At 47.2% G+C, this 26,364-nt stretch overlaps 1 protein-coding gene across 2 annotated transcripts; it reads left to right on the top strand.

Moving 5' to 3' along the window:
- Window positions 1-2,077: 2,077 nt before the first annotated feature.
- On the top strand, window positions 2,078-26,354 carry TECPR1 (tectonin beta-propeller repeat containing 1). 2 transcript variants are annotated; one of them, XM_065850463.2, is made up of 25 exons: window positions 2,078-2,208; window positions 4,725-4,957; window positions 6,368-6,550; window positions 6,975-7,097; window positions 7,755-7,880; window positions 9,363-9,537; window positions 9,632-9,732; window positions 11,149-11,250; window positions 11,646-11,791; window positions 12,560-13,041; window positions 13,507-13,652; window positions 14,561-14,716; window positions 15,220-15,369; window positions 15,999-16,156; window positions 16,774-16,901; window positions 17,173-17,275; window positions 17,917-18,013; window positions 18,405-18,484; window positions 18,796-18,852; window positions 20,323-20,497; window positions 21,663-21,798; window positions 22,128-22,220; window positions 22,873-22,979; window positions 23,415-23,534; window positions 24,195-26,354. In XM_065850463.2, the coding sequence occupies exons 2-25, from the start codon at window positions 4,727-4,729 to the stop codon at window positions 24,390-24,392; spliced, it is 3,573 nt and encodes a 1,190-aa protein (XP_065706535.2). In that variant the 5' UTR covers window positions 2,078-2,208; window positions 4,725-4,726; the 3' UTR covers window positions 24,393-26,354. The 2 variants fall into 2 exon arrangements, with proteins under 2 accessions (XP_065706535.2, XP_071671194.1); XM_071815093.1 differs by lacking the exon at window positions 6,368-6,550.
- The last annotated feature ends 10 nt before the right edge of the window (window positions 26,355-26,364 follow it).

A 26,364-nucleotide genomic window follows, 5' to 3' on the forward strand; every position in this document is an offset into this window, starting at 1 on the left:
CTTCTGAAACCCAGCTTCCTGATGGCTGGACAGCTCAGGACCTTAAATGTCTTTTATCACCAGTAAAACTCTGGCCTCTTCCCTCCACACCTTCAACCCATGAGGTGTCTGATTCACCACATCTTCTGTTCTTGAAATACGCACAAGCTTGTCCTTCCCTACAGGTACCAACACAGTGCCTGCCACCGCAGCAAACGCTGCGCGACCCCACGGCAAACACTGCACGACCCCACGGCAAACACTGTGTGACCCCATGGCAAACACTGCGCGACCCCACGGCAAACACTGCACGACCCCACGGCAAACACTGTGTGACCCCACGGCAAACACTGCGCGACCCCACGGCAAACACTGCACGACCCCACAGCAGGGAAGGTTTGGCCTGTTTCATAGGAGGGGGAAAAACAAAACTTAAAAAAGGAAATGAGATTAAACAATTTGCCTCAAAATCAAACAGACTCTTGAAACAGATAGAAATGGAGAGCACACAACCCAAAATCCAAGCCAGTGCCAGCATCACATGATGATGAGATGATCCCTGCCCTCTGGCCGTCCGTCTGCTCGCTGTGGTTTGCAGCACCTGACTTGTCGGGCAGTGGCACCGCTCACGGGTCGCAGGGACACCACTCATGGGTCACGGCAGCACCGCTCACGGTTTGCAGGGACACTGCTCACGGGTCGCAGTGGCACCGCTCACAGTTTGCAGGGACACCGCTCACAGGTCGCAGGGACACCGCTCACGGTTTGCAGCGGCAGTCACAGACCGCTCCTGCTCTGAGGAAGGATTTTGCTTACTGTAACTGTAGTGGTATAAATATTACATGAGGTTTTTGAAAGAACAAACTAAAAGCACAAATGCAATGCAGTGCTTCCTCATTAGGGGAAAGACACTTCCGTAAAATGAATGTCAAGTGACAAAGAAAAATCCCCCTTTTAAATAAGTGAGATTTGGGAAAGTGTGGAATAGCCAACAGTAGGGAAGCTGCCTGTATGAACCACCTGCAGCTGCGTTAGGACAGGGGCTGCAAAACAATGGAAATTATTTAAAATATCTTGACTATGCTTTGGACAGAGCAAAGTCTTAACAACAAGAGATGTAAAAACCTGCACAGTTACTTCTGGAGCGCTCTGGCCTTGCCCAGGTCGGGGATGTGTCCCAGGGGCAGACCTCCCCTTGCTGCGCTTTCAATGCGGAGCCCCGGTACACGGGTCACGCAGCTGCAGCCTCCCCAGCCAGCAGGGACAACCTGAACTGAGCGAAACGTGGTTCACCGGAGGTGACTCCTGCGTCACGCAGTAACCACAGACCCAAGGGCAGAAGTGGGAAAGGATACTGGATGTTTCCTCTCTCTTTTGCAAGGCTTCAGAGCTCCATCCAGGAAAGGCTTAGGGTGCCCCCTCACCAGCCGCAGACTGGGAGTGAGGTTCACGTTAACCCAGTGCTCCAGGATTATGCAGCAAATCCACTGTTCAAATTGATGGCAAAAGGAAAAGCTGTGCACCCAGTGCTCCAGGATTATGCAGCAAATCCACTGTTCAAATTGATGGCAAAAGGAAAAGCTGTTTACATTTAGCTGTTTGCTTTTGCAAAACCTTCCTCTTGTGACCTCCTTACAGAATAGAAGTCTGTATTGCAACAACGGCAACTGAACAAAGCAGGGCTCAGCATCGGACACCCAGAGCAGGAGTTTTCATAAGGCATCAGTTCATTCCTGACCTTTACACCACAGCGCAGAGGCAGCAGAGCCAGCGCACTCGTCAGCTGGGCACACGCCACGGAAAGTTACGTGCTGCTGCTGTTACGGAGCGTTCGGTTGGTTTCACATGTGAGGTCCTCCGTAAAATGAGCATAAGAAACTGTCCTGGTTGTGAATGACTTCTCATGTGAACTCCCTGCACAGTCAGCCATTCATCATCACCCCGGTTCGTCGTTGCACACCCCGGTTCACCGTTGCACACCCCGGTTCGTCGTTGCACACCCCGGTCCCCCGCCCCCCTGGCCGCAGGCAGCGCCCCCGCGCGGCGCGGAGCGGCCCTCCCTCGCGCGTCGTGACGCGCCCGCCGCGGCCCCGCCCCGGCAGTGGCGGCGCAGCGCTGTCCGCTCCGGCCGCGGCTGCGGGCCCGCCCGGCGGGGCGCGGCGCCTCGTTCCGCCAGCAGCGGCGGCCGCGGGAGGCGCGGCCCGGAGAGGCGCGGCCGGCGGGAGGCAGGTGAGGGGCGAGCCCCGGGGGCCGCGGGGGCAGAGCCGCTCGATGGGAGCGGTCCCGCCGCTGGGAGCGGGGCGGGCAGCGCGGCGCGGCTGGAGATCGGGCCGCCGCTGGGCCCGGGGCAGCCCCGCCATGTCCCTGCCCCCGCCCCCGCGCCGCCCATCCCGGCGGCTCCGGTGCCGGCGGGCGGAGTGAGCGGGGCCGTGCGGAGGTGCCGGCGCCTTGCGCAGCGCCCCAGGGAAGGCGTACAGGGCTCCGCGGGGCGTTTTCGGGCCGCGGGGTCGCACCGCCGCTCCCGGGAGCCGCTCCCGTTCTGTGCCCGCAGCACAGCGTCTGCTCGGTGCGGGGAGCGCGGGGGACGGGGCGCCCGGGCCGGCCGCCATGTCTGCCGAGGGCCGCCCCCGGCGCGCAGCCCCGGTCCCCGGGCAGGGACGCTCCGGCCCCGCGGGGGCTCTTAAGCCGATCCGACCTTAATGCCCGCCTGGAACAGCAGCGGGCGCTCCCCACACCTCGGGCTGTTATTTCCGCCTCGTCAAGTTTGTAGAGCGCCTGGAGATGCCGCGGATGTAAAGCGGTGCTCGCGTGTCCCGCGTGTAAGCTGTCAGGGGTGCCCGTGTGCACCGGCGGTAGAGCTGGTCCGTGCGCGGTTTCTCTTCTGAGCACGGTGAGCCCTGTGGCGGTGAATTCACCGCGGGCACCCACACGGGATCCTGCCGCCACCACCCCTGGAGACAGAGGCATGACAGCTCTCTCCTGAGAACTTCATTACTTTTATAACGTGCAAGAACTTGGGATATTTTTCTTGAATTCTGTAGCAATCAGTGTTACACCACACAGCTGAAAATTTTAATTAACAACATATCTTAATTTAAGTAGTTTTAATTCTATGAGAAATTACCTGGCTGACCTGAGGGATGAGGAGAATTAGCAGATGTGGGTGTGATTTTTCTTCCAGTCCCCTGAGAACACCAGGCAACCTGTGCTGGAATGCACATGAACTCCAAGCACTGAGCATCCTTCAGGCAACATTTGTCTTCATCTTTTGCAGCACAACCAGTGCAAAGGGGCCTAAAAGCAGTGTATAATCCCAAATGCATTTGGGATTTTTCCATGGTTCTCCACTCAGTCTCAAAAGTTCAGAAGAAAGAATATGCAGAAACTCTCACTTATCTTGGCCTTCAGCATTTTAATACAGTTGCATCTGCCTGGATTATCTTAATTCTGTCCCATCTATATTTTTCCTAACTTCGTGATCTTTGGAACTTTCACTGCCTTTTTCTGAACTGTTCCAGGTACTTTCCTGCCTGCCTGCACTGCCGTTTGATGTACAAGCCTTCATTTATGTATTTGCTCACCTTTAATGTACCCAAGCATCACCTTATTTTCTGGCTAGGTAGATATCTTCATTGCATTACCCGTAATGGTTCCTTTTCTCCAGACTCGCCAGAATTCTGGTTGCTTAAGGTTAAATGCATAATATTCCTCTGTTATAAAGACTGTTTTCAGAATTTTAAGTGCTAAAACTGAAAGGCTTATTTTCATGGGCTTTATTTTCCCATTGGTACGCACATTATCATTTTCACCTTATCTTCGCTTTGTTCCATTCCACTTTTTCCATATTTGTCCTTCTGCAGTACCCTGTACTACCGCAGAAAGGCAGTATGCAAGAGCTGGTCCCAGGGCAAACAGAGGCAGTTACCTGTGCCTTCCGGCTCCCAGCAACAGTGAGGAACAAAGAACAAACCAAGCCTGGGCATCCGCCGGCCTTTCCCAAAGTCCAGAGCGCTGGCGAGCACCCCCAGCTGAAACGCTGAAATGCCGACTGCTCCACGAAGGATGGGGCTGCAGGGCCCAGAAAATGACGGGCTATTGAGCGATAAACCTGGAATGGAACTCAGCCAGGTCTCTGCTGTCAAACCACACTCTATGTATACTTCAATATCACACCTGTGTGTGTTAAATAAAGACCAGGTCCCAAAGCGGTCACCAGAATGCTCTGGACAGAGGTTTCCTGGCAGCAGTAGGTAAATATGCCCGTGGATTAAAAGCAGACGTGTGCTTGTGGAGAAGCTCCTTTTCGCTAGTTTTCCGTTGCACCTGTGCAGCTATGCTGGCGCACACCAAGGGGCGGCTGGAGGTGTCCGGAGATACCGCGGCTTCGTGGCGCTGAGATGAGCGGGGTGTGGGGCACCAGCAGCACTGCCAGCTCTTCACAGTGAGGCCTTCTGCTGTGAACCGGTCTGGGCTGCTTCATCGCAGATCAGTGTTGGCGTCTGTCCTGCCAAGGCTGTCTTGTTCCTGCTGTCAGCCCTTGCAGGATGGACAAGAGTGAGCTGGTAGCAAGGTTCTTCACGTGGCTTTTCAAAGCCATCCGAGAGCTGTAGCTGCAGAGCTCTGACAGATCTGGCTGCCAGCTTGGCGCAGACTCTTCGGAAGACCGTTCTTTATTAGCCTGATGATGGCTCAGAGCAGGACTGATCTACTGTCATTTCCATTAATACCTCCTTCTTGCCTTTCAGACATGGCCATGCCCAGCTCCCTGCTGTGGGCCGTGGACATCTTTGGGCGGGTTTACACGCTGTCCACCGTTGGCCAGTACTGGGAGCTCTGTAAGGACACGCAGCTGGAGTTCAAACGGGTCTCTGCTGTCAGGCAGTGCTGCTGGGGAATAGCCTGTGATCATCAAGTGTACACCTACGTGTTCTCGGGTGACGTTCCCATCAGGTACCAGGAAGAAACCTACGAGAACCAGGTATGGCTCCTGACGGTGCCTCCGTCACGCCGCCACGCGTTCGCCGGGAAGAACGCTGGCAGGTCCACACGGCGGCTGTCTCTGCGTGTTTTTCTCACAGGTTGCCTGGGTTCCCTTGTTTTCGTTTTTGTGTGATGTTTCTGAAAAGCACACACGTGCCTAACAGCAGGTTATTCTTTTAATAGTTTAATTCGCAAAGGAAGGTTTTACTTCCCCCTCTGGCCAAAAGCGACACCGGTGTGTACTCAGCCTGTTCTACGCAAGCCACTTCAGGCTGGAACATCCACCCTTTTCACCTGGTGTCTTCCTTTCCTTAGTGACAAATGCACACTCCCCTTAGGAGAATGTCCAGGTAACTTCCATGCAACTTCATCAGAAATATATTATTCTCACGCAAATGGCTTTTTTTTAGTGTTCCAAAGACTTGTCCACTAAAGGCGTAACTCTCCGTTAAGGTACAGCGTTCCCAGCTGGTTTTTGCACAGAAGTGCTAAGTTGATCATTCCTACATGACGTACTTCAAAAAGAACTCCTTTAAAGTAGTATTTTATACATTATTTAATATTGACACAACTTTCCAGCCACTAAAGAATGTTCCTTTTGTTATATAAACATGTTCTTTAAAAATGCAAAACTTTTTTGTTTTCTTTGTTCTAGGCTACAAAAAAATAGAAAACAAAATACTAGAAAGCACAAAAGGAAATACTCTGAGAGATAATGACAAAAGCAGACTCAGTTTGCAGATAATGTGCAAAGCAATTTAGCCAGATTCCTAGTAAAAGTAAATAATATCTTGCATTAAAGTGCTAGAAGGCTTGTGCGCCACTCATTTTGGCAGTGTTTTGATAGTAGGTAAGAGTGTGGGCAAAGAAAAGACGAAGCGCAGCTGCACTGGCATGAACCCCAGCAAGTTATTGTTCTGTAACTGACTGAAGCCAAATTTGCAAAACCCCTCCCGGTATAAGACAATTCAGGGAAGATTTACTGATGCCGTGTCCGGACAGCTGTGGCACAGCAGCTGTGTTACTCCTCTGGTGCAGGCAGGACACTCACCACCTTCCTTGTGGAGCAGGTCTGAGATCCCGAGTGTGTCCGCCCAGCTGTATCCCAGTGCCGCAGGGTCGCGGTGCCACCCACCACCACAGGAAACACACGTCACCGGATGGTCCTGTGTAGGTAGCTGCAGACGCCATGGTTGGGACCAGCTCTGCAGTCAGCCCTTCTCTAGTACTCAAAAAAGCTCCCTCCAAAGACTATGTTAGGTGGGGCTTAGTGTGAACACTTTCTCGTTCACCCCAGGAATTTATTCCTCTTCCACTGCAGAGAATAGGAAATGTATCACGTATGGCTCCCTGTAGATGTCCAGTGAGGTGGTGCGATCTCAGATAAAACGTTTTGTTACTTTGGCAGCGCTGGAATCCGGTTGGTGGCTTTTGTGAGCAATTGCTGCCCAGTGACCGCTGGCAGTGGAGCGATGTGAGCGGGCTCCGGCACCAGCAGCTCGATAGCTTCACACTGCCCTCCGCGCACTGGGAGTGGGAGTCTGACTGGTACGTGGATGAAAATATTGGAGGGGAACCAACAGAGAAAGGGGTAGGTGAACAACACCAAAAGAGCTCTGTTCTGGGGATCCTTTGGGAAAATAAAAGGCACTTCACTTCCCATAGCTACGTGTTTCTGGGAAATGGCTCAACTCTAATGCAACGCAAGGAAGGATCTTGTTTGAAGGCTTATTTCTTTTGATCGGGCCACGAAACGCTGGCACCTGGATGCCATTGTTATTTAAGATCTTTACTATGAAGAAAGTAAAATGCTTTACCGTGTCTTGTTTGCTCTGTGTCTATCCTGCTAAGGAATTTGGATGTGATTCATGTATCGTTCGTGGAATTAGCTGATCTGTTGGGACACACACAGTAACTTGTACTGTATTGTAATGGCTTGTGCAGAATTGCTCTAAGTTATGATTTCAAGCTTTCCCTTGGTCCTGATTTTCACACAAGCAAACCTCTGTTTGCAGGGCTGGACCTACGCCATAGACTTCCCCAGCACCTACACAAAGGAGAAGAGATGGAATTCTTGTGTCAGACGCAGGAGGTGGATCAGATACAGGAGATACAAATCACGGGACGTCTGGGCAAAGGTTCTGGATGTCTTTTAAATACGAAATAAACTGATTTCCTGAATTAATACATTATCAGTGCAGGGAAATTCATTCTGTATCACTACTCTGTAGCCTGAACCTGGATTCCTTGACTTCCAACTCTTAATTCTTGCCATGGAAGGCTGGGAATTTTCATAGAAACCTGCCATAACAAGGTGCCCAATCTCATGGTAATGCAGTTGGAGATAGATGCTCAGCTCCTCTGCAAAGTTCAAACCAACCTTTTACCCTCCTCTGGTTGTCTGGTAAAGCACTCTCGAGGTGGCACCTGTCTAGCATCATTCACCAGCTCAGTCCTTTAGCTCTCTGAATAACTGATGTTGAATAACTGTTGTTCCACTCTGAGAATGTGCAAGAGTTGTAATTTGTGATGTTCCAGCTTTCCAATTCAAATAATGTCTCTATGCACTGTTCTGTGAGTAAAAGCTTCCTTTAGTTAGGGGATGAAACGCAGACTTGTTCGTGCTTCTTCAGCAGCGTTTCTCCTCTCTGCACATCGCGGCCTTCGGCGAGAGGAGGAACCCGCGGGCTCAGCCTCCTCAGTCAGCGGTACCTGAGCCAGTCTGCGGGAGCTGGGTTGGGCCGCCAGCCCAGTCACTGCCTTGGTCTCCTCAACCCTCCTTCTCTCCGCTTCAGATCGTGTCCCACGATGATCCGGATCAGCTGCCAGACCCTTTCAATGACATCTCCATCGGAGGATGGGAGGTCACCGATGAGCCTCCGGGCCGTTTATCAGTCTGGGCGGTTTCTTTACAAGGAAGGGTACGTGCACGTTCCCCACGTTTTCTAACGTAAAGTACTACTGAAAAGTGTTCAATGCTGTTAAAGCAAGGCAGGTTTGTTGTTGTCTTATGCTGATAAAGAAGGCTGTTTGTGCACGTGGCAGAGGATGCAAAAACTGCTTTGGGACTAAATTACATCACAACCTGTGTTGTAAATGGAAAGGCTTGGTATCTCATAGGGTTACTGTTTTATGGAAGCCTTAAACCTCTGTAAACAGGTGAACCTTAAAAACTTGGGCTGCGTGGTGTCTTACAACCTGAAAAATGCCCAGAGTGCAGACTATGGCACTGGTAACAAAGAGAAGGATCCGTAAAGCCTGACAAAGATGATGGCAAAGTGTTGTGCCCTGTCTCTGTGGTGGAGAGTCAGGCATGGTTCAGGAGAGTTTACAAATGGTCTAAGACTTATTGATTGGAAAGCGGTAACTTCCTGACCTGGCCATGTAGAATCCAGCTCTGGAATGCTTTAAATTTATTTTCTATTGGAAACTATACATCCATCTTGTTGTTGTTTTCAGGCAATAAGTTCTCTCCTCTTGTGGTCAGTGCTGTAAAGACTTGATCCTGGCTTTCCACCCTTCATCCTCACACCATGTATCTGACGTTCCTTTGTCTACAGACAGTTTCTAACTCGTGGTCTCACAATGTACTACTCTGAACAGGTAGCCCGAGATTTCAGTCACACTTGGCACCGCCTGGAGAGGCAAGCAGTGTTGGTTAAATTGTTTAAAATGAAATGCCCTATGCTTCCTGCTTGCCAGTAATAAGTAACAAGCATCCACATTCTACAGGCTTACCTGACCAACACTGTAAAATGCTCTTGTTTCCCTAGTAAAAGTCCCCAGAGAAATACAGTAAATAAAGAGGATTTAGCCCTGAGCAGCCGTGTGTTGGAGCACTCCTGCAGCTACCGCAGGACGCGGTTGTTTGCCGTTCCCGCGGGCTCGCTCCCAGCAGAGCGCGCAGCGCAGGACCAGGGCCTGCAGCGGCCGGGTGTCCCTGCCGGCTGTGCACGGACTGGCATTTCTCACCGTATCACGGCAAGCCTTGCTCACCGACAGTGAGGTGGGGCGCCAGCTAACAGTAACGTTTTTGTGTTCTATATTTGTTCATTCTTGGGTTATATAACATGCCCTGAAATACGCTGGAGTGGTTTTAAGTGCTGAAATACACACAGCACTTGTAGCAGTAGGTTTCTGTGCCCAGTCTGGATTTGCCTCCCTGATGAAAGCGTGTCTGTAGAAAAGCCGCCTCCCTTGGTACATATGGAAAAAGTCTTCAACTGCATAATCAACATTAAAAACCACCTTTAAAGGTCAGAGCGCATACAGTGCACAGAAAAGCCCCGTTGTTAAAGGAGGACCGTTCTTTCCAGATTGTCGCCATGCTTTTCTCAATGGTTTCATTGTTGCACTGATATTTTTGTAAGATTTTCCTGTTCGGGTTTTTGTAACTTGTCTAGGTGTGGTACAGAGAAGACGTCTGCCATGACAATCCAGAAGGTTCCACGTGGTCCTTAATCACCACCCCTGGTGAAGTCGTACAGATCAGCTGTGGGCCATATGACCTCCTTTGGGCAACTCTTTGGGAAGGGCAAGCTATTGTGAGAGAAGGAATTGATAGGAACAACCCTCAAGGTAAAGTGTGTTAAATTTAGCTGGCAACCCTTTCGATTGGTGTGGTGTTGAATAAGAAACCAACCTACAGCCTGCTGGGTTCTGTCTCTTGCAGGAGTCTCCTGGAGTACTGTGGAGTCCCCAAGCCCAGAAAACGGGATTATGCACGTCTCCGTGGGCGTCGATGTGGTGTGGTGTGTGACAAAGGACAGAAAGGTAGAGGAGTCACGCTCTGGTTCCGCTGTTTTCTTCCCTTTTCTGTCTGCTTTTCTCAAACAGGCGCGTACCTTCCCTAGGAAATACTGGTGATTTGGACCCCCTGTCCTCAAGGTCTGGGGAGTCGTAGGTCCCCTTGCTGTCACAGGAATACTCTGTGGTTTGTGATACACGTAGTGGCATTTAATTAAGGAGGGCTTTCCGCTCTTCTCTTGGAATGCATTTTCCAAACCCGAGTCAGACAGGTGTGGCAGGTGGGTGAGGATGTAAAGGAACCTGCTTCCAAGGGTAGGAAGTATTGACACGGGAGGGACTCCTGCCTGCTCCGTCCCGTTTCCACGTGATCTGAAACGTACATCAGAAGAGGCATGGGGAATATTTTCATCTACGATTTTCTACATGATCCTATTTTTTTATATTCTTACTGTAACTCTTCATCAGCCTTTTAATGTAGTTTTTTTGTATTTATTAAGTGACATACCTGTTATGTTTATGTGTGATTACTTTCTTACTGGGGTTTAACTTAGAATCATAGAGTATCTCAAGTTGGAAGGGACCCATAAGGATCCAACTCCCTGTGCCTTGCAGGAGTCTCGAAAGTCTTGAAGAACGTACTCGAGTGCTCCTGTGCTGGGTACAATCAAATCCCTTCGTACTGAATTCAAAATCACAGATGAGTTCTGTGCACGTGTAGCAGTTCTAAGGGACTGAGTTACCCTGGTTTAATGAGTTACGAGGGGTCAGCGGAGCCGCGGTAAAGGACTGTGTGCAGCCTGCTGCGCCTGCCACGTAAAACCACTGTCATAAACGTAGATAAGGTCCATGCTTTTCTTCAGATCTGCCACAAGACAGTCAAGTACACTGTCTGTTACGGGATTCAACCAACGACTCCTAAAGTAGCTGCTTGCCACTATGTGAATGCATACTAAATACAGACGGACATTTTTCCAGGTACCCAGCTCACAGACGCTTTCAGATTAGTCAAGAGAGCTTAAAGAGCCGTACCACTGACAAAGCCCTCCGACAGTTCCCTCCGTCAGCCCTGCTTCTCAGGCTTGAACACAAGAACACTATTTAGTCCATTCAGAGTGGCCAAAAGTAGCTACAGTTGACATGTAACAGAAAGTATTTTTTCCAATGGCAGACAAATTAACTCTGTCGCAAAACGTCATAACAAAAAGTCTCACCCTGGGCAGTTGTAGCTGTAGTTGGTCACAAGGACACACAGTCTGGGTGCGATTAAGGTAATTGTTGTATATTCACCTGATAAAGAACTAAGGAGGTGAGAGACTTCTTAACTCAATGCAGCCAGTCAGTATGAGAGATTAAGATTGATCTCCTAAGGATAGTAAGTTCCAGCTGTCTGCTCGCTAATGCAGAAGGAGCAAAATGTAGTTTTTGCTGTTGCTGTTGTAGGTGTGGTTTAGAAGAGGAGTGAACTCACATAATCCTTGTGGAACGAGTTGGATTGAAATGGTTGGAGAAATGATGATGGTAACTGTAGGCTTAAATAACCAGGTAAGACAGCTGTGCTCCAGTTACGCGGGTGTTGCCGTTCCCCTCGTGCAGGCCCTGTTCGCGTGGCCAGGACTGCAGCAGTGCCACTGTGCACAGCTCCACGGGAGGGCCCTGTGCTTCGGCTGCTGGGAAGGAACGTGGGGCCGAATCCTTCCCCAGCACGTGAACAGTCACGTATGTGCTGTGTGGCACATTCAGGTGCAAACATCTGCTGGTACAGAATTTCATACTGCATCTGCAGCATCTGCAGCATCCGCACTCGGGAAGAGCACAGAAGTAAAATGCTGTGTCCAGCAGATTTTTGTGCTGCGTTTTCCACAGCTCCACCTTTTTCTGTAGCTGGTATCTACCTGCTTTCCATGCCATTTCCTTCACCAAGCTCTTTCCTTCCCTAGGTCTGGGGAATTGGCTGCGATGACAGAGCAGTTTATTTTCGCCAAGGTGTCACACCAAGCGAGCTCAGTGGGAAGGCATGGAAGGCAATCGTATGTGGGCGAGAGAGCGACAGATCTCAGACCGGGAGCTCAACAAGCCTGCTCAGGTACTCGGGAATACCTGCTCGAGTTTCAGTGCTAGGACACATTTCTTTACACTGAAATGGTACGGTCAGGGAGGAGAAGCATGTCTAATCATTTTGTATGCCAAAAAGCATTTGCGTTTTTTTTTGCCATTAAAATCATCAATAAGCAGCAGTTGTTGCACCTGGAGCAGAAACTGAAAACAGTTTGGAATGCACTGCATGCTTGCAGTAAAGTGTGCTTGTGTGGGCTTTACTACCACTATCTAGAACTGGTCTCTAATGAGAGAAGCTATTCCGCGGGAAGTATCGCGGCGTGCCAGCTCTGCTCAGGAACGATCCTTCTGCTGGGGCCACTGCAGGTTTGCAGTCGCAGAGGCTCGGCCGGGCTGTGCTGGCGGCCGGCTCGGCTCTGCGGGTGCTGCTCGTGGAGTCAGAGCGCTCTCCAGCCAGGACAGAAGTCATGGAGTTAATAACGGGCTTTTAAAAATCCTATTCATTATTTCATATCCAGAAAATGTGATGTGGCTTCAGTGTTTTCCTAAGAGTTGTAGGCAGCCAACACCGATTGTTTGAAAGGATCAATGAAATATCGTCCTGTGTTCAGATTTAGTAGACCGGCCTGCCAGATTTGCATTAGACTCTTTGCTCTGGGTGGTATGGACCTTCAGAAAAGAAGTCTGCTGTTTCTCTTCTGAGACTGAAACTCTCTGTTGACTTCCGTATGGGTGCGGTCTCAGGCCTGTACTAATTTATGGTGCTTTGAATGATAATGATCTCTTTGTCCTTCAGTGCTGGCTGTTTCTTTACTGATGATATTCAGAACCAAGCACACACAGTCGTTCACGGCGACGCAGACACGTCTGACTCGGAGCTGCCCAGCGCTGCCCCGGCGGGAGCAGCTGCCAGCAGCAGCCGGGCAGCAGCACCGTGCACAGAGGTGACTGTGGATCCTCTGCGCTCTGACCAAGGAGAAGCCACCGCTGCTTTGACTAATGAGAAAGCTGCTCTTGAAGTGTGTAAAACCTCTACAAACCCAAATCCTTCTGCAGAACTGCAGTGGACAAACATTGACCTGAAGGAGGCCCAGAAGCACCCGGTGCTCTCCGTCAGCAGCTCTGCAGAAACATCCAGCCTGTGTTCCCTGGGCACGTTCTCGGCGGGAGCTGACGAGCAGTACGGAGCCGACGAGCACCCGCTGTGGGCCTGGGTGTCCGGGGGCGGCTGCCTGGTGGATCTGCACAGCCCGCTGAAGTGGTTCACTGTCCCGTCAGGTACCGTCCGGCCCCTCAGACCCTCCTTCCAGTGCTCCTTCAGAAGAATCTTGATTTGTTTTTTCCTTTCACAAAACAATGGCATAAAACTTCTGATAACCCATTTACTGTTATTGCAGTTTGTTAATGCGCTCCATGTCTGAGGATAGTGTTGTATGTATTTAACTGTACAGCACTTTGGGATTCAGATACATAAATGTAAAGGTGATTTTTTCTCTGAGTTTCTGTAAGAATTTGTAAAATAATCTGTGCTGGTTCTGCATCTCATTTTTAATTGGACTGAAGCTGCAACTGCAGGCAAAGCCCATAATATCAGTGCGCAGTGACTGGGCGGTGAGAAGGGCTCTCCCGAGGGAACGTGTCTGACCGGGTTGGCGCAGTGCAGTGCTCAAAGCCGCGCCGTGTCTTGCCGGCCACAGAAGTGTACTGGAAGCTCACCGGAGTTTGTGATCCTGGCTGTTCCAGGTCTGTCACCCTCGGTGCAGTCGCTGTCCCTGTCCATCTGTCCGGCGCAGACAGCAGCGTGGCGAAAGCAGATCTTCCAGCAGCTCAGCGACAGGACGAAGCGCGAGCTGGAGAATTTCAGGCACTACGAGCAGGCTATTGAGCAGGTAAGCAGTGAGGACACTGCCTCTTGTCTGCTAAACACGTCTGTTGATATGGGCATCAGTAATACCTTTACGTTCTTGTCCCTGTGTCTGTCTGTGACAGCTTCCCTGGATGATCACTGTCTGAGATCCCTGTGGGAAACCAGGATCTTATCAGGCTTTATCTAAAAGCAGTCACTGATAGTTCTGTGTAGGAGCAAACGAAGCGTTGGTCAGCATTATCTGACACTGAAACCTCAGTTCCACAGAGAAATGTTTGTAACAGTGGAATATTGTATGAATTATTCCACCGCGAGATGAGACTTCCTAATTGAAACAGTGACTCAAGTAGATGAACTTTCCCCTTCTGTGACCATTAAGGGATTAGTGTAACTTACATAAATAAAACAATGATGGGAATGTCCATAGCAGCACTTAAATAGCAGCACCTTTGTTTGATGTTCCCTTTATTGTGACTCCTTGGCTCTTTTCAGATTCATTCACTTTTTTGGTCCCTTCATTACTAATTGCCAAATGAGATCTGGAATTCATTTGATTAAAAACACCTGGAGTCCAGGGGCTTAATCAAGTTTAAAAAGATTATGTTAAAAGCCTTTGTAGTCCAAACAGAAGTTGTGTAGTAACAGGAGCACACCAGAGTCAATTACTATCTGTGTGCTGCGTTCTTGCAGAGGTAAAACGTGAACATTGTTCTACACGTGGTATTTCAGCGCCTTTCCATCCAGTTTTGTCGGTTTTCATTTTGTCTTGATCTTCCTGAGCACTCTGGTACACTTCGTGTCAGCATTAACCGATACGACACAGACTGACCTGCAGCAGAGATTTCTGGTGGGCACATAAAATACTGCTTGGGAGAAACAGCGTGAGTCATGCAGTGTCCTTCCTCCTGTAAATTCGTGTTTGCATTGCAGTCCGTTTGGGTTAAAACTGGAACCTTGCAATGGTGGAGGAACTGGAAGCCTCACAAATGGATGGATGTTCGAGTTGCACTCGAGCAGTTCACTGGGAGCGATGGAATGCGCGACAGCATCCTGTTCATCTACTACATGTATCACGAGGAGAAAAAGGTGTGTTCTGCTTGAGGCCCTTGAGAGAGTTGCCTTTGGTAAAGGAAAGCCTTTGAAGGGAGAGATGCAAACCATGGTATGCTATTCTAAGTTTTGGGAACCAATTCAAATGTAGCCCAGGGTACTAGCAAACTGCAGCCCTCTCTAAGCTGCAGCTGTGTTAATGCTGTGTCAGAAATACCCAGTCAGCAACCAGCCACATTGCTTAAACCACCACCTTTGCACTGAGAGGAGGTTTTTTGGAAGTTTCATGTTCTTGATTATGAAGAAAGAGCCAAGCTTGGCTGGGCAGGGTCTTCATAAATAGGGTTAATGCATATGGGCAGGAGGAATCAGAGGCAGTGCAGGACTGGAAGCTGAGCCTCATTCCTTCTGCACCAAGAACCGATCCTTTGCTCTGCTTGGCAAGAACGCCTCATTCAGAGTCCAGCAGGACAACACTGCTGCCTCTGAGGAGGGTATATCTGAGTTGGGCTTAGTCACCATTTTCTTTCTTGTCTTAGTATATCCATGTGTTCCTGAATGAAGTCACTATTATAGTTGAAGTGCTGAATGAAGCCAAACACTCCTTTGCACTGTATACACCTGAGAGGACGAAGCAGCGATGGCCAATCCGCCTGGCAGCCGCAACAGAGCAAGAAATGCATGACTGGGTAATTCTGTGAACTCTTCATTTCCAGCTGGCAGTATCTGAACTCAAACATAAAAGCTAGTCTCTGAAATCTCAGCATTATATTTACAGTATATAAGCTACTTATCTAGTCACAATTCAGTGATTTTAAAGTCTGCCTCTCTAGAGGCACCTGAGGCTTCCTGCCTCCCCTGGAGCTGCACGCTTTCCGATGCTGCAGTTAGCTGCAGGAACACCAATATTGTTTTTCCTTTCCTTCCTATCTCTGGATTTGGATTAGGCTACAGATGAGTTACGAGTTTAATTCAGTTAGTCTGTTTGTCTGCACTGGTAGAAGAACTGTCACCTCTTGTCACTGTTGTAGAGCCTTGTGTGTAGGCAGGCAGGCACGTACCCACTGAAGCAATGGAAACCTGAAAGATACTTCACGGTGATCAGCTACTGCAAACCACACTGGTGTCAGTGCTCGTGCTAATCATTTCTAAAACACTGAATTCCAGTGCCTTTTGAGAAAAAGCTGCAAATTCACTTTGCTGATTTGCAAGAACATGCAAAGGTAGAACTTCTTTCTGTAATACTGAAGCATCTATGTGGAGATTTTTGTTCTCACTGTAAATGGAAGCTTTTAGTTCTCTGCTTCTTGTTTTGTAGCTGTCTCTGCTGACCATGTCGTGTTGTGAAAGCAGACGGATTCAAGGCCCTCCCTCTCCGCACGCCATTTGGTCGGTTACCTGTAAAGGAGACGTGTTTGTCAGCGAGCCGAGCCCCGAGCTGGAGGCGGCAGCGTCCCCGCTGCCCTGTGACCAGATGTAAGGGTCCAGCAGCTGCCGTCATCAGACGTGGGGCTCCAGCAGCTGGAGGTGGGAGTGCCCTGCTGCCCTGTGACCAGGTGTGGGGCTCCAGCAGCTGCCCTGTGACCAGGTGTGGGGCTCCAGCAGCTGCCCTGTGACCAGATGTGGGGCTCCAGCAGCTGCCCTGTGACCAGATGTGGGGCTCCAGCAGCTGCCCTGTGACCAGATGTGGGGCTCCAGCAGCTGCCCTGTGACCAGGTGTGGGGCTCCAGCAGCTGCCCTGTCATCAGATGTGGGGCTTCAGCAGCTGGAGATGGCCTAAACTAAAAGTAAACCTAATCACTATGATTATTATTCGTATACATATAAAACAAGCCGTTAAATAAAAGGAAAGTAAAATACTTCAAAGCCCGAAAACTCCACGTAGAGGCAGACGGGTTCCTTCCATCTACTTTTCAGTAGTTGTTCAGAGGGAAATTATTTCAACTGGCAACCGCCTTCACTTCCAGACTGGACCGAGGTTGAACAAGCACGTTAAACCGCCTGTCCTTAGGACTGCTGAGCTGCAGGAGGGCAAGCACACGTTCCTGATGCTTGTGGTGTGGACTGAATGTAAAATGTCCTTTTTCTGGCAGGTTTTGGCGTCAAGTTGGAGGCCATCTTCGCCTGATAGAGTGCAATAACCGAGGCATAGTGTGGGGCATAGGATATGATCACACCGCTTGGGTTTATACTGGTGGATACGGAGGTGGCTTCATTCCAGGTACGGATGAGTGCAGCGTGCACATCTCTTCCTGACAGGGTCGGTATTCAAGCTGTTTCAGCTGTCCTTCCTAAGCCTAAGTGACATGTAGGGTTATACAGGGAACAGGCCACACATCAGGAAGGAACTGGTATTGCAGTTTTATATATCTATTTTAAGCTTCAAAGTGAGAAATAGAATAATTAACAGTATTACTGTGGATATTGGAATTTAAAATGTAATGTCTTCAAGGTTTAGCTTTACTATAATCCAAATGAATTCTTTCTCCCAGGACTGGCCAGCAGTGCTGATAACATCTACACGCAGTCAGATGTGAAGTGTGTTCACATCTATGAGAACCAGCGGTGGAACCCAGTCACCGGATACAGCAGCAGGTTATTCACTCCATTGACTGTGAAATGAAACGGGGTTTGTTCTAGCTTTTCTGAATAATTATTACAGTATCTTTGGTCTCCCCCAACATTTACTGTTAACCTGAGATAGAAGAAGCAGTGTTTCTCCATTGTTTAGGTTTGTAATTATCCTTTCAAAATGCATTTGTAGTAAACCATTACAGATGTGTGCTTTGTGAGTGCAGGAAGCGTGCCCACTTGCAATGCCTTTCATTATTAAGGCCATATAGTAAAATTCTTACTAGGATCTATCTATTCATACATTTATTATGCTAGATACATTGGGTCCTTGAATAGTATATTTGAAAATGTGGAAAAAGCTTTCACATATGTGGGTGTCTATACCAGAGAAACTCAGGATTCACCTTCCAATTTTAAATATTGGGGAGAAGTATAATTCCACAGAGAGGAGTTTACATGGTCCTCAAGTTTGGTGTAACCAGGAGCAATTGTACAGATTCTTTCCCGCTGTCCTCATCACTCACACGGTATTTCTACATATAGAGGTTAATGACAGAGGACTGTTCCACATGTGAAAGCAGGAGGTGCTACAAATAGGCTTTTCTTCCCTTGCCTTTTGAGTTCTCTGCTGTGAATGACCGTGCGCTCTTGCTGCACCCCAGGGGCCTGCCCACGGACAGGTACATGTGGAGCGACGCGTCTGGCCTGCAGGAGTGCACAAAGCTCAACACCAAGCCTCCTTCTCCACAATGGTCTTGGGTAGGTTTTGTCTTAGAAGTATTTTTACTGAGAAGGCAAGGCTTAGCAAGTAGGATACAAGACTTGGGCTATAGTGACCCAGATTCTCTTATTTTGTGCGTTGTAATATTTAACCTTTGTTTCCCTATCTATGCAATAGCAATAACTTTCCATAGTCAAAAGAATGTTGAGCACTGGGTGGGACTTTTTGTTTCGTGGGACTTAGGCTGCTGCTCTGATCCTTTTCAACTGAATTAAAAAGACGAGGGAACTGCTGTAGGAAGCATGCAAGTATTAGAAGGTTTCTAGCAAGTCACTGCACTCAAAAAGGTGGAGGGAAATAGTGGAAGAGGTTATTTTTATTATCCATTAGGTGTCGATTGTGCTTGCTATTGTCTCCTTTTGACAACAGGTTTCCGACTGGTATATTGATTTCAACGCTTCAGGCGGAACTGATCGGGAAGGCTGGCAGTACGCAGCAGACTTTCCAGCGTAAGGAGATCCCTTCTTCTACCTCAAATATTAGCAGGCAAATGCCATACTTAAGAAGAAACGAGGACTTGTTTGCTGTTTTGCACATTAACTGTGCTTAACAGGACAAGTGTGCCTTGATTTCTGCCTTTCTGTGGGGCCACTAACGCAGCCTGCCGGGGCGGTAAGGGGCGCTCAGCAAGCTGTGGTGCAGTGTTTGAGAGTCAGCGCGCGTGCCTGGGGCAGATACACAGACGGTGCTCTCAGGCTGGCGCTGACCCTGGAGATGCTCTGACATCCTCATGAAGACCCATTTAAATCTGTTTTGGTAGGTCCTACCATGGTCACAAGACAATGAAAGACTTTGTCCGACGGAGGCGCTGGGCAAGGTGAGGAACTGAGATATAAACAGAGGTTTTGAACTGAAATGCTAACTGTTCCCTAGAAGTCTCCTTTACTTATGAGGGGAAGAGTCTGGTCACTCCATCAACAAAAGCAATAGTAAAGAAACCTGCAATAAATAGCCCATCTCCCATAGAGAAGCTGATGATCTTTAGCATTATGGCTTTGATTTTAAACCTTTACAGGTAGATACCCTATTTGATTTTGTGGCATCTGTAGATAAGAGTCAGCTAGTTATTCTCTGTCTCTGATTTTCCGTGTGATAAATGATTAAGGATGGTAGAGTCTAGGCTTGTTGGGGCCTGTTAGGTCACTTGTAACAACTGGTAACAGGCCATTAATAGTTTTAAGATACGAGTTGCACACACTGCATGCTAGGCCTCAGATAATCCCATAGGACACTATATTCAGGTGAAACCTGGAAAATAGCAAACCGCCACTATATTGTATTCTATTAAACAGAAAAAGTCTGTGCGTTCACTGTTTTTCCAGCTTTTCTGTGCTTTCTATACTAGAGTATCTAACAGCTATGCTAATAAATTGCTGTGAACTTACGCACTGTTCTGTTTGTTAGTGATGCTACAAAGCTGGTATTTTGGCCCCTGTACCAAAGTCTCTGAAGTCCTGAAGCATCAAACTGCTGTTATTCCAGGATATGCAACAAAACAAACGACATCCAATCAGTAAAAATGGTGACTTAAACCAAAATGAGCAACTTGAGGAATACTCTCAAGTGTAAACTTTTCCTCTCGTTTTTACTGTCAATTTAGAATTGAAAGCAAACGGAGCAGCTCAGGGCGGATCCAGTTTTTCAGAACTGGGAAGTGGAGGAATGTCCTGAGGTTTTTTAGAACATTCTTCATACACAGAAATTACTGTTGTGACGATAGAATCTAACATAATTTCTTTAATAGCCAGCAGTACTTTGGTGTATTTTTTTCTATGGAAACTGCAGCAATTCCCAGGATGGCCTGACTCCAACTCTGGAGTTCAGAGCTGCCTTATCTCTGCCTGTGTAACTTTTTAACAGGCCTCACCAAAAAACTAATTGTAAAATGATTCCCTTAATCAAGCCAGAGGGAGGAATGAACCGGGTGTGGAATTCTCCATGCAGTGGGATTCTCGGCTGGGGTCAAATATTCATTACCCACCCGTGCGCAGTGAGCTCTAGAGAGCCAGGGAGCAGCGCAGCACGGCTTCTTGGGCGATCTTGGCTTTAGAAGTCACATTTTTATACGTCCAGCTTTGAGAAATCAGTAATACATCAAAATTCAAAACCTGATGAAACACGTGACTGATTGTCATAAGCCTCTTTCAAATTAAAAATACTAATCCTCGCTGTACCTACTTAATGGGAAGGCTTCCGATGTTTGCACTGAAGTCAACAATGGACCAGGAAACAAATTCCCTTACAGAAAGTACCTATTTCTGACGGGTTTGGGTTTTTTCTGCTTCAGAAAATGTAAGATAGTCACCAACGGGCCATGGCTGGAAGTGCCTCCTGTCACCCTGCGGGACATCTCCGTAATTCCCAGCTCAGACGCAGCCGATGAAGCAGCAGCAGCACTGTGGGCAATCAGCGACAAAGGAGACGTGCTCTGCAGGCTCGGAGTGACGCAGCACAACCCAGCTGTAAGGCTCCCTGGTTATTTTTACTGCCTTATTGATGTCTTTAATGTAATTATATGAGTACGTACACTTCATCATGCAGTGCCCTCTCTCAAAGCACCTGTATGGCCCAGATATGAAGGTCCTTGTCCATCAGCTGTGACACAGTTTTGCTGCCCGCATTTACAGCAGCGCTTCTCGCGTAGTCTGCCTTAGCTTGTGCCGTCACTTGCAGCAGCCTCTCTCAGCTCCTGTGTATCTTCTTGTGAAGCACTGTATTTCCACTTTCTGCACTGATAGCTTAGTTCCTCCTTTGATTTTTTCATTTGTTGACAATGTGTGTATCCCATCTAAATGAAGTACCGAGGAACAGAACGTCTCTGCAGGACGGTCCCAGTCTAATGCCCGCTCATACCAGCAGGAGTTTATCCATTGACTCTTCTGAGCCTGGAACTGACGTGGTTATTTCAGACAAGAGGGCCTGGACTGACCTGCAGATTTGACTTTTTATGGACCGGGACAGAAACAATGAGTGAATGTCCAGTAAAGCATGCAGAGAAGAGCAAAGAGCTCCAGGAGCTTCAATAGGAACGCTTCTTTCCTACTAATAGACACATGCTTTAGCACCAAATCAGGATTGATACGCACTGGTTTTAAGCCATATTTCCAACAGGGAAAAAAAAATCTAACAATATACTTTAGCAGAATTTGGAGAAAAACTGCAAGAAGTTGGAATTTCATAGGAATGCTTTTTCTTTTCCTTCCTGTTCAAGTAGTCGCAATGGCACAGGTCAGTAAGGCAGTGCAAGACCAAAACCTGGCATATTGTGTCTGGAATCTGAAGTCCCATACAATTTGATTTTTTGAGACTATTGTTCTAGGTAATCAAAACCAAGGGATTATTAAAAAAAAAAAGGCTCTAGCCCAGCTATTCAGAGACATGGAGGTGCCTAAATTCCAGTGATTTCAACAGAAATGACCCTGTTACAGTCCAACATTTTCAAAGAGTTCTATATCCAAATACCGTGGAGGATCAGGGACCTTGTTTCTCTTCAGTTCTAAAGTTATGTAAGAATTATTCTTCAAAATATTTTTCACGACGTAGAGATTTTCCTGTTTGGTCATCAACAGTATTTTGTCTTGGAGCGGTTAACCCCCGCTTCACAATTCATGTTCCCTGTTTTGTTAGGGAACATCCTGGCTGCACGTGGGAACAGACCAGCCCTTCATTTCCGTCTCCATTGGAGCATTTTACCAAGTGTGGGCTATTGCCAGAGATGGTTCTGCCTTCTACCGGGGGTCGGTGTCTCCAAAAAACCCTGCGGGTAAGCACTTGGCCTTTTTTAGTGCAGTCTTCATCCTATCCATTGTGTGAGGTCTGCTACGCTGCCATGTCTGAAACAGACAAATCTGTTTAGCAGAGGCAAAACAGCGCACATGAATAACATTCATGATAACTGTAGCAGTTAATTTGCGCTTCACTTGCATGATTTAAAGAGTTTGTTTCTAAAAACAAGCTAGTAAAAATATATGAAGTGCAGTGTCATTCACACCTTTCTTGCGCAGCTATCTATTTCAACTGCAGGCATTTCCAAGGCTTCTCATACATCATTGTGTTTTCTCAATGTTTTACTCAAATATTTCTGACCTCCAGGTGACTGCTGGTACCATATTCCCTCGCCTCAAAAACAGAAGTTAAAACAAGTCTCAGTAGGACGAACGTCTGTGTTCGTGTTGGATAAAAATGGTAAGGATTTTAAAATAATTTATCAATGCTACGAAAAATCAATCTGTATACATCAGACTGATTTGAAAAGGAGAGGCCAAGTTAGAGCTCCTGCTAGGACAGCTGATTGCTGTTGCTCCAAGAGCAGCAGCATTTCGAGATGGAGCAGGCAGCCCTTTGCACCGCTGCGGCTGGAGACTGCTCTGGCAGCGGGGCCGTGCCCCCGGCAGCAGCCATCCAGCCCCCGTGCTGGGCGCGAGGAGGAGCGGGGCAGGGCCCAGGGGAACTGCAGGGCAGGGCTTTGTCTGAAACCCTGGGATGTACAGAGCTGAACAGGAACACCCAGCAAAAACCCAGAAACAGCATCGTCGTGCAAAACACATTACAAAGCATCCTTCGGTGACAGAAACAAGCCTTTGACACCGGTCTCCTTCAGATACCGTAATCTCAATTGCTTTCCTTCTCTAGTGCATAGTTCCTTATATGAACATTTTTCCCCAACAAATTTTACAAAACAGAGTATTTGCTGTTTTCCAGAAAAGTTATGAAGAGTGACTATAGAAATGTGAATTCAAAGGAGGAATTTCATTGTCCTTCAATGTAACATACTAGTCAAAACCATAATGCATTTCCAAAGAACCCAGTATTGTAACCAGGACCGTTTATTCCACAGGCAATCTCTGGTACCGGCAGGGAATCACACCAAGTTACCCACAAGGATCTACTTGGGATCACGTTTCAAATAATATCCGTAAAATGTCTGTAGGGCCCCTGGACCAGGTGTGTATTAAGCTTCCTTGTATCTATTTACTTTATTTGTAACTAAATTAAATGTTCTGGTGAATTGTTTTGAATTATTTATTCCACAAGGTGATTGCCTGAATGCTGGAATCCCGATAGCACCCCAAAAGCCATGCCATTGAAAGGGTGATACGTACTGCCCTGCACTGTAAAAATCCTCTTTAATTTTCTCCTTTTTTTTTTTTTAAACAAAACTATTTTATAAAATCTCTTTCCTGCAGAGTCTTACTATCTGACAACATTTTAATTGTAACACTGTTAGCTAGTTGTTTGTTTGGGTGTGCTTCTGACTAAATTAGAGCAGTTTTGGCCTATGCAAGATCAAGCCGAATTTCCGAAAGTGGTCCAACAGTTTTCCTGTCTGGAAGAGCCGCACAAAATGCACATTTGACCGCTCCTCTCTGCTTTCCCCAGGTGTGGGTGATAGCTGACAAAGTGCAAGGAAGCCACAGTCTGAGCTGTGGGACCGTCTGCCATCGGACCGGGGTGCAGCCCATGGAACCGAAAGGCCTCTCGTGGGATTATGGTATTGGGGTGAGTGTGGGGACACAATACTGCCTAGAAGTTGTATGTCCAAATGCTCATGGCGTGCGTGGAAGGGAGAGTGCCGTCCTGCTCCAGCTGGCCAGCTCTGTAGAGCTCGCATATACGCGCAGGAACTGGCCTCTGTTCTACAGCTTTAGGTTCCTTTTTCAGGTTAATATACTGAGTTATGCAGATATAGCTGGGAAGTCATTTATTTGCATTTGATAAGTATTCATTTTAAATAGGTAATTTAAAAGTTGTAATGGAAAAATTAGTAAAGTAAGTACCATTTTTAAAAAATGGATTCCTTGCGAGTCTACAGATGATTGTTCCTCCATGTTGATTTTATTACTGTCTGTTTTAAGAAAGCCTATTTCAAGGTTTTGGCCCATTTTAAGTTGATGGAAAACCTGCAGTGGCTCTGTTCTGTATACCTGACCCTGCTAAGCTCAATTCCCTTCAATAAAAACGATCCTCAGGCTTACCAGCTGTAAACCTCGTTCCGAGAAGTGTGCTGTGTTGGAGCCTTTTTTCTGACTCAGCCCAGAGCAGGATCACTTTCCTCTTGAAAAAAAGAGTACAAAACTAGCGTACATAAAGCATCACATCAGATGTTATAAATGTAGAGCGATGTTTCTCCTTTTATATTTCTCTATCAATATTTTACAGGGTGGATGGGAGCACATTACGGTCAGAGGAAATGCAACCGAAGCATCCAGGGTCGCTGTGCACGACACTGCTGAGGAAAACCCAGTGGTATCTAAGGATCTCGAAGATGAGGCGAGTAAGGAGAGAACAGAACACTCTAGAACCCCTCTGATGGTCAGTGAAAGTCAAGAATTGGACAGAAATACTGTTCATTGTTAAGTTGTTGCCATCTACATGTTGCAAACAAGCAGTAGTCAGTATAATTTTAAAAGAAACTAAATGTCTGTTGGCTTGAGAGAAAAACGTGGCCGTTTTGTGCTACTAAGATATTTTACTGAACTGGAGTTTGCAATGGGGTATTTTAAATACTCGTTTCTTCTACTACATCATGTGTAAAATGTGACTTGATTGAGCTAACGGTTTTGTCAAAGCAGGCAAGCTTTTTAGCCACAATGAATTTCCGACCCTTTACCGCAGCTGCTACACAACCATACGAATGTGAATACCTTGGCGATGATCACTACCTTCTTTTTTAATGAATATTACAGTTCCCTAAATTTCTCTCAGATTCACACACCTTGCACACTATTCTTTAGAATCATATTTGAGCAGAGATGAAGATTTCATAACCAATTTAAATGAATTACCAACAGTTACAGTGATTTGCACTGCAAACACAGCTGGGTCTGACTGTACAGGCATTTAAACATGCACATAACTCGGCCCCTGAGCCCTGTTTATCTGAGCCTGTAGGTTGTTCACACTGTTCTTGCTCCCATCAGTAAAACTAAATTCTGTACAACTCAGCTTAGGGTGCAGGTACCAGTAAGGGCCGATTTCTGCTGTCTTTGCTCACAGTGAGTAACACCTTAGTCAACACGTGGAACGACTAGTTACGGCGGGTCTGTGTACAGAGCATGGTCCTGGTCAGCTCGACGGAGAGCGACAGTCCCATTCTACACTGTCAGTCCAACTGGTGGTAAATCACGTTGTGTCTCCAGCTTACCGGGAGCCACGAGAAGGGAGGCGCACGGGCGCCCGCCGCAGCAGGCTGGAGGGCACCCGACTCTTGAGGAGTTAGGCTGTGTTCCAGACCTGTGCACATTCTGCTTTCATGGTGTGAGAGACAAGAGGAGGTTTTAAATAAATCCTGATTTCACAGTGGTAGGAATGCAAAACAACATTACTGATACCACTGGGGTTCGCCAACCTATAGTAACGTGGGTTCAGAATGAAGCTCAGCTCTCTGTTTTCCGTAAATGACTGATTCATCCCTCCTTCCAACAAGAAACCACTTTTTATGCTCCAAATAAGCTTTTTATCCTGTCTTGACATAATTTGACAGTGATGTGAAATTATTATTTAAAAGTGCTGAAAAGCCTGCTCCAAATAGCTTCAGGAAGGCACCACATTTTCCCCTAGCAGCAGTTTACAATCATTTATCCTCTCTGTGTGTGACTGTATATGAAGTTATTTTTATATGATGCGCACTGTGGTGTGGTCTTAGTACTGTATCTGTAGAAGTAAAACTTCTGTTTGCACGTATTTAAAGAATATGTTTGGTATTTTAATGCCAAGGAAAGCACTGTTTCCAAATGTGAATGAGGATTCAAGAGATGCTTTACTGTTTAAAAAACTCCTGTTGATCGTTACAGTATGTGATTAGAGATTTCTGGTTTATACATACATTGTGGGAGTACCATAAATAACATGTTTGCATTAATTACCATAATAGGTTTTGCATAACTTGCACAGTATCTTGCCCAAATAAATAACTTTATTACATGTATTTTTAGAGAGTTATTAGGATTGTATTTTCTCTGCATCATATCAAAAAGATTTTGTGTTTTAATAGTCCATGTTTACATGTCCAACAATCAGATTTCCTACAATAAGCTTTATAATGTACCTTTGCATTTTTCCCTGCATTGCCAAGTTTCAGTTACTTGTAAAAAGCTGGGTTTAAGTGAACACAAGATAATTTATAAGTTGTTTCTGTTTGAGTACTAAATATTTGCTTTCTGAAACTCTTATTTAGAAAATTATTTAATTCAAAAGTACAATGGCATTGTTATGGCTAGTTAAAATAAGGAATAAGTTACTCTAAATTGAAACAATTTTGAAAAATAAAAGCAATTTATCCCTTTTGACATGTCCAATAAAGCAGCACTTTGTAGCAAAGCAGTTGTCG

The sequence above is a fragment of the Patagioenas fasciata genome, chromosome 15 (genome assembly GCF_037038585.1).
Source record: "Patagioenas fasciata isolate bPatFas1 chromosome 15, bPatFas1.hap1, whole genome shotgun sequence".
In the NCBI taxonomy this organism is placed as follows: domain Eukaryota; kingdom Metazoa; phylum Chordata; class Aves; order Columbiformes; family Columbidae; genus Patagioenas; species Patagioenas fasciata.

Excerpts from the sequence above, each read along its gene's own strand:
- TECPR1 (XM_065850463.2), top strand. The coding sequence starts at position 4,727 with ATGGCCATGCCCAGCTCCCTGCTGTGGGCCGTGGACATCTTTGGGCGG. Across the intron at positions 21,799-22,127 it reads GTCTCCAAAAAACCCTGCGG|GTGACTGCTGGTACCATATT; the intron begins GTAAGCACTTGG and ends TCTGACCTCCAG. Across the intron at positions 22,980-23,414 it reads CTGTAGGGCCCCTGGACCAG|GTGTGGGTGATAGCTGACAA; the intron begins GTGTGTATTAAG and ends TGCTTTCCCCAG.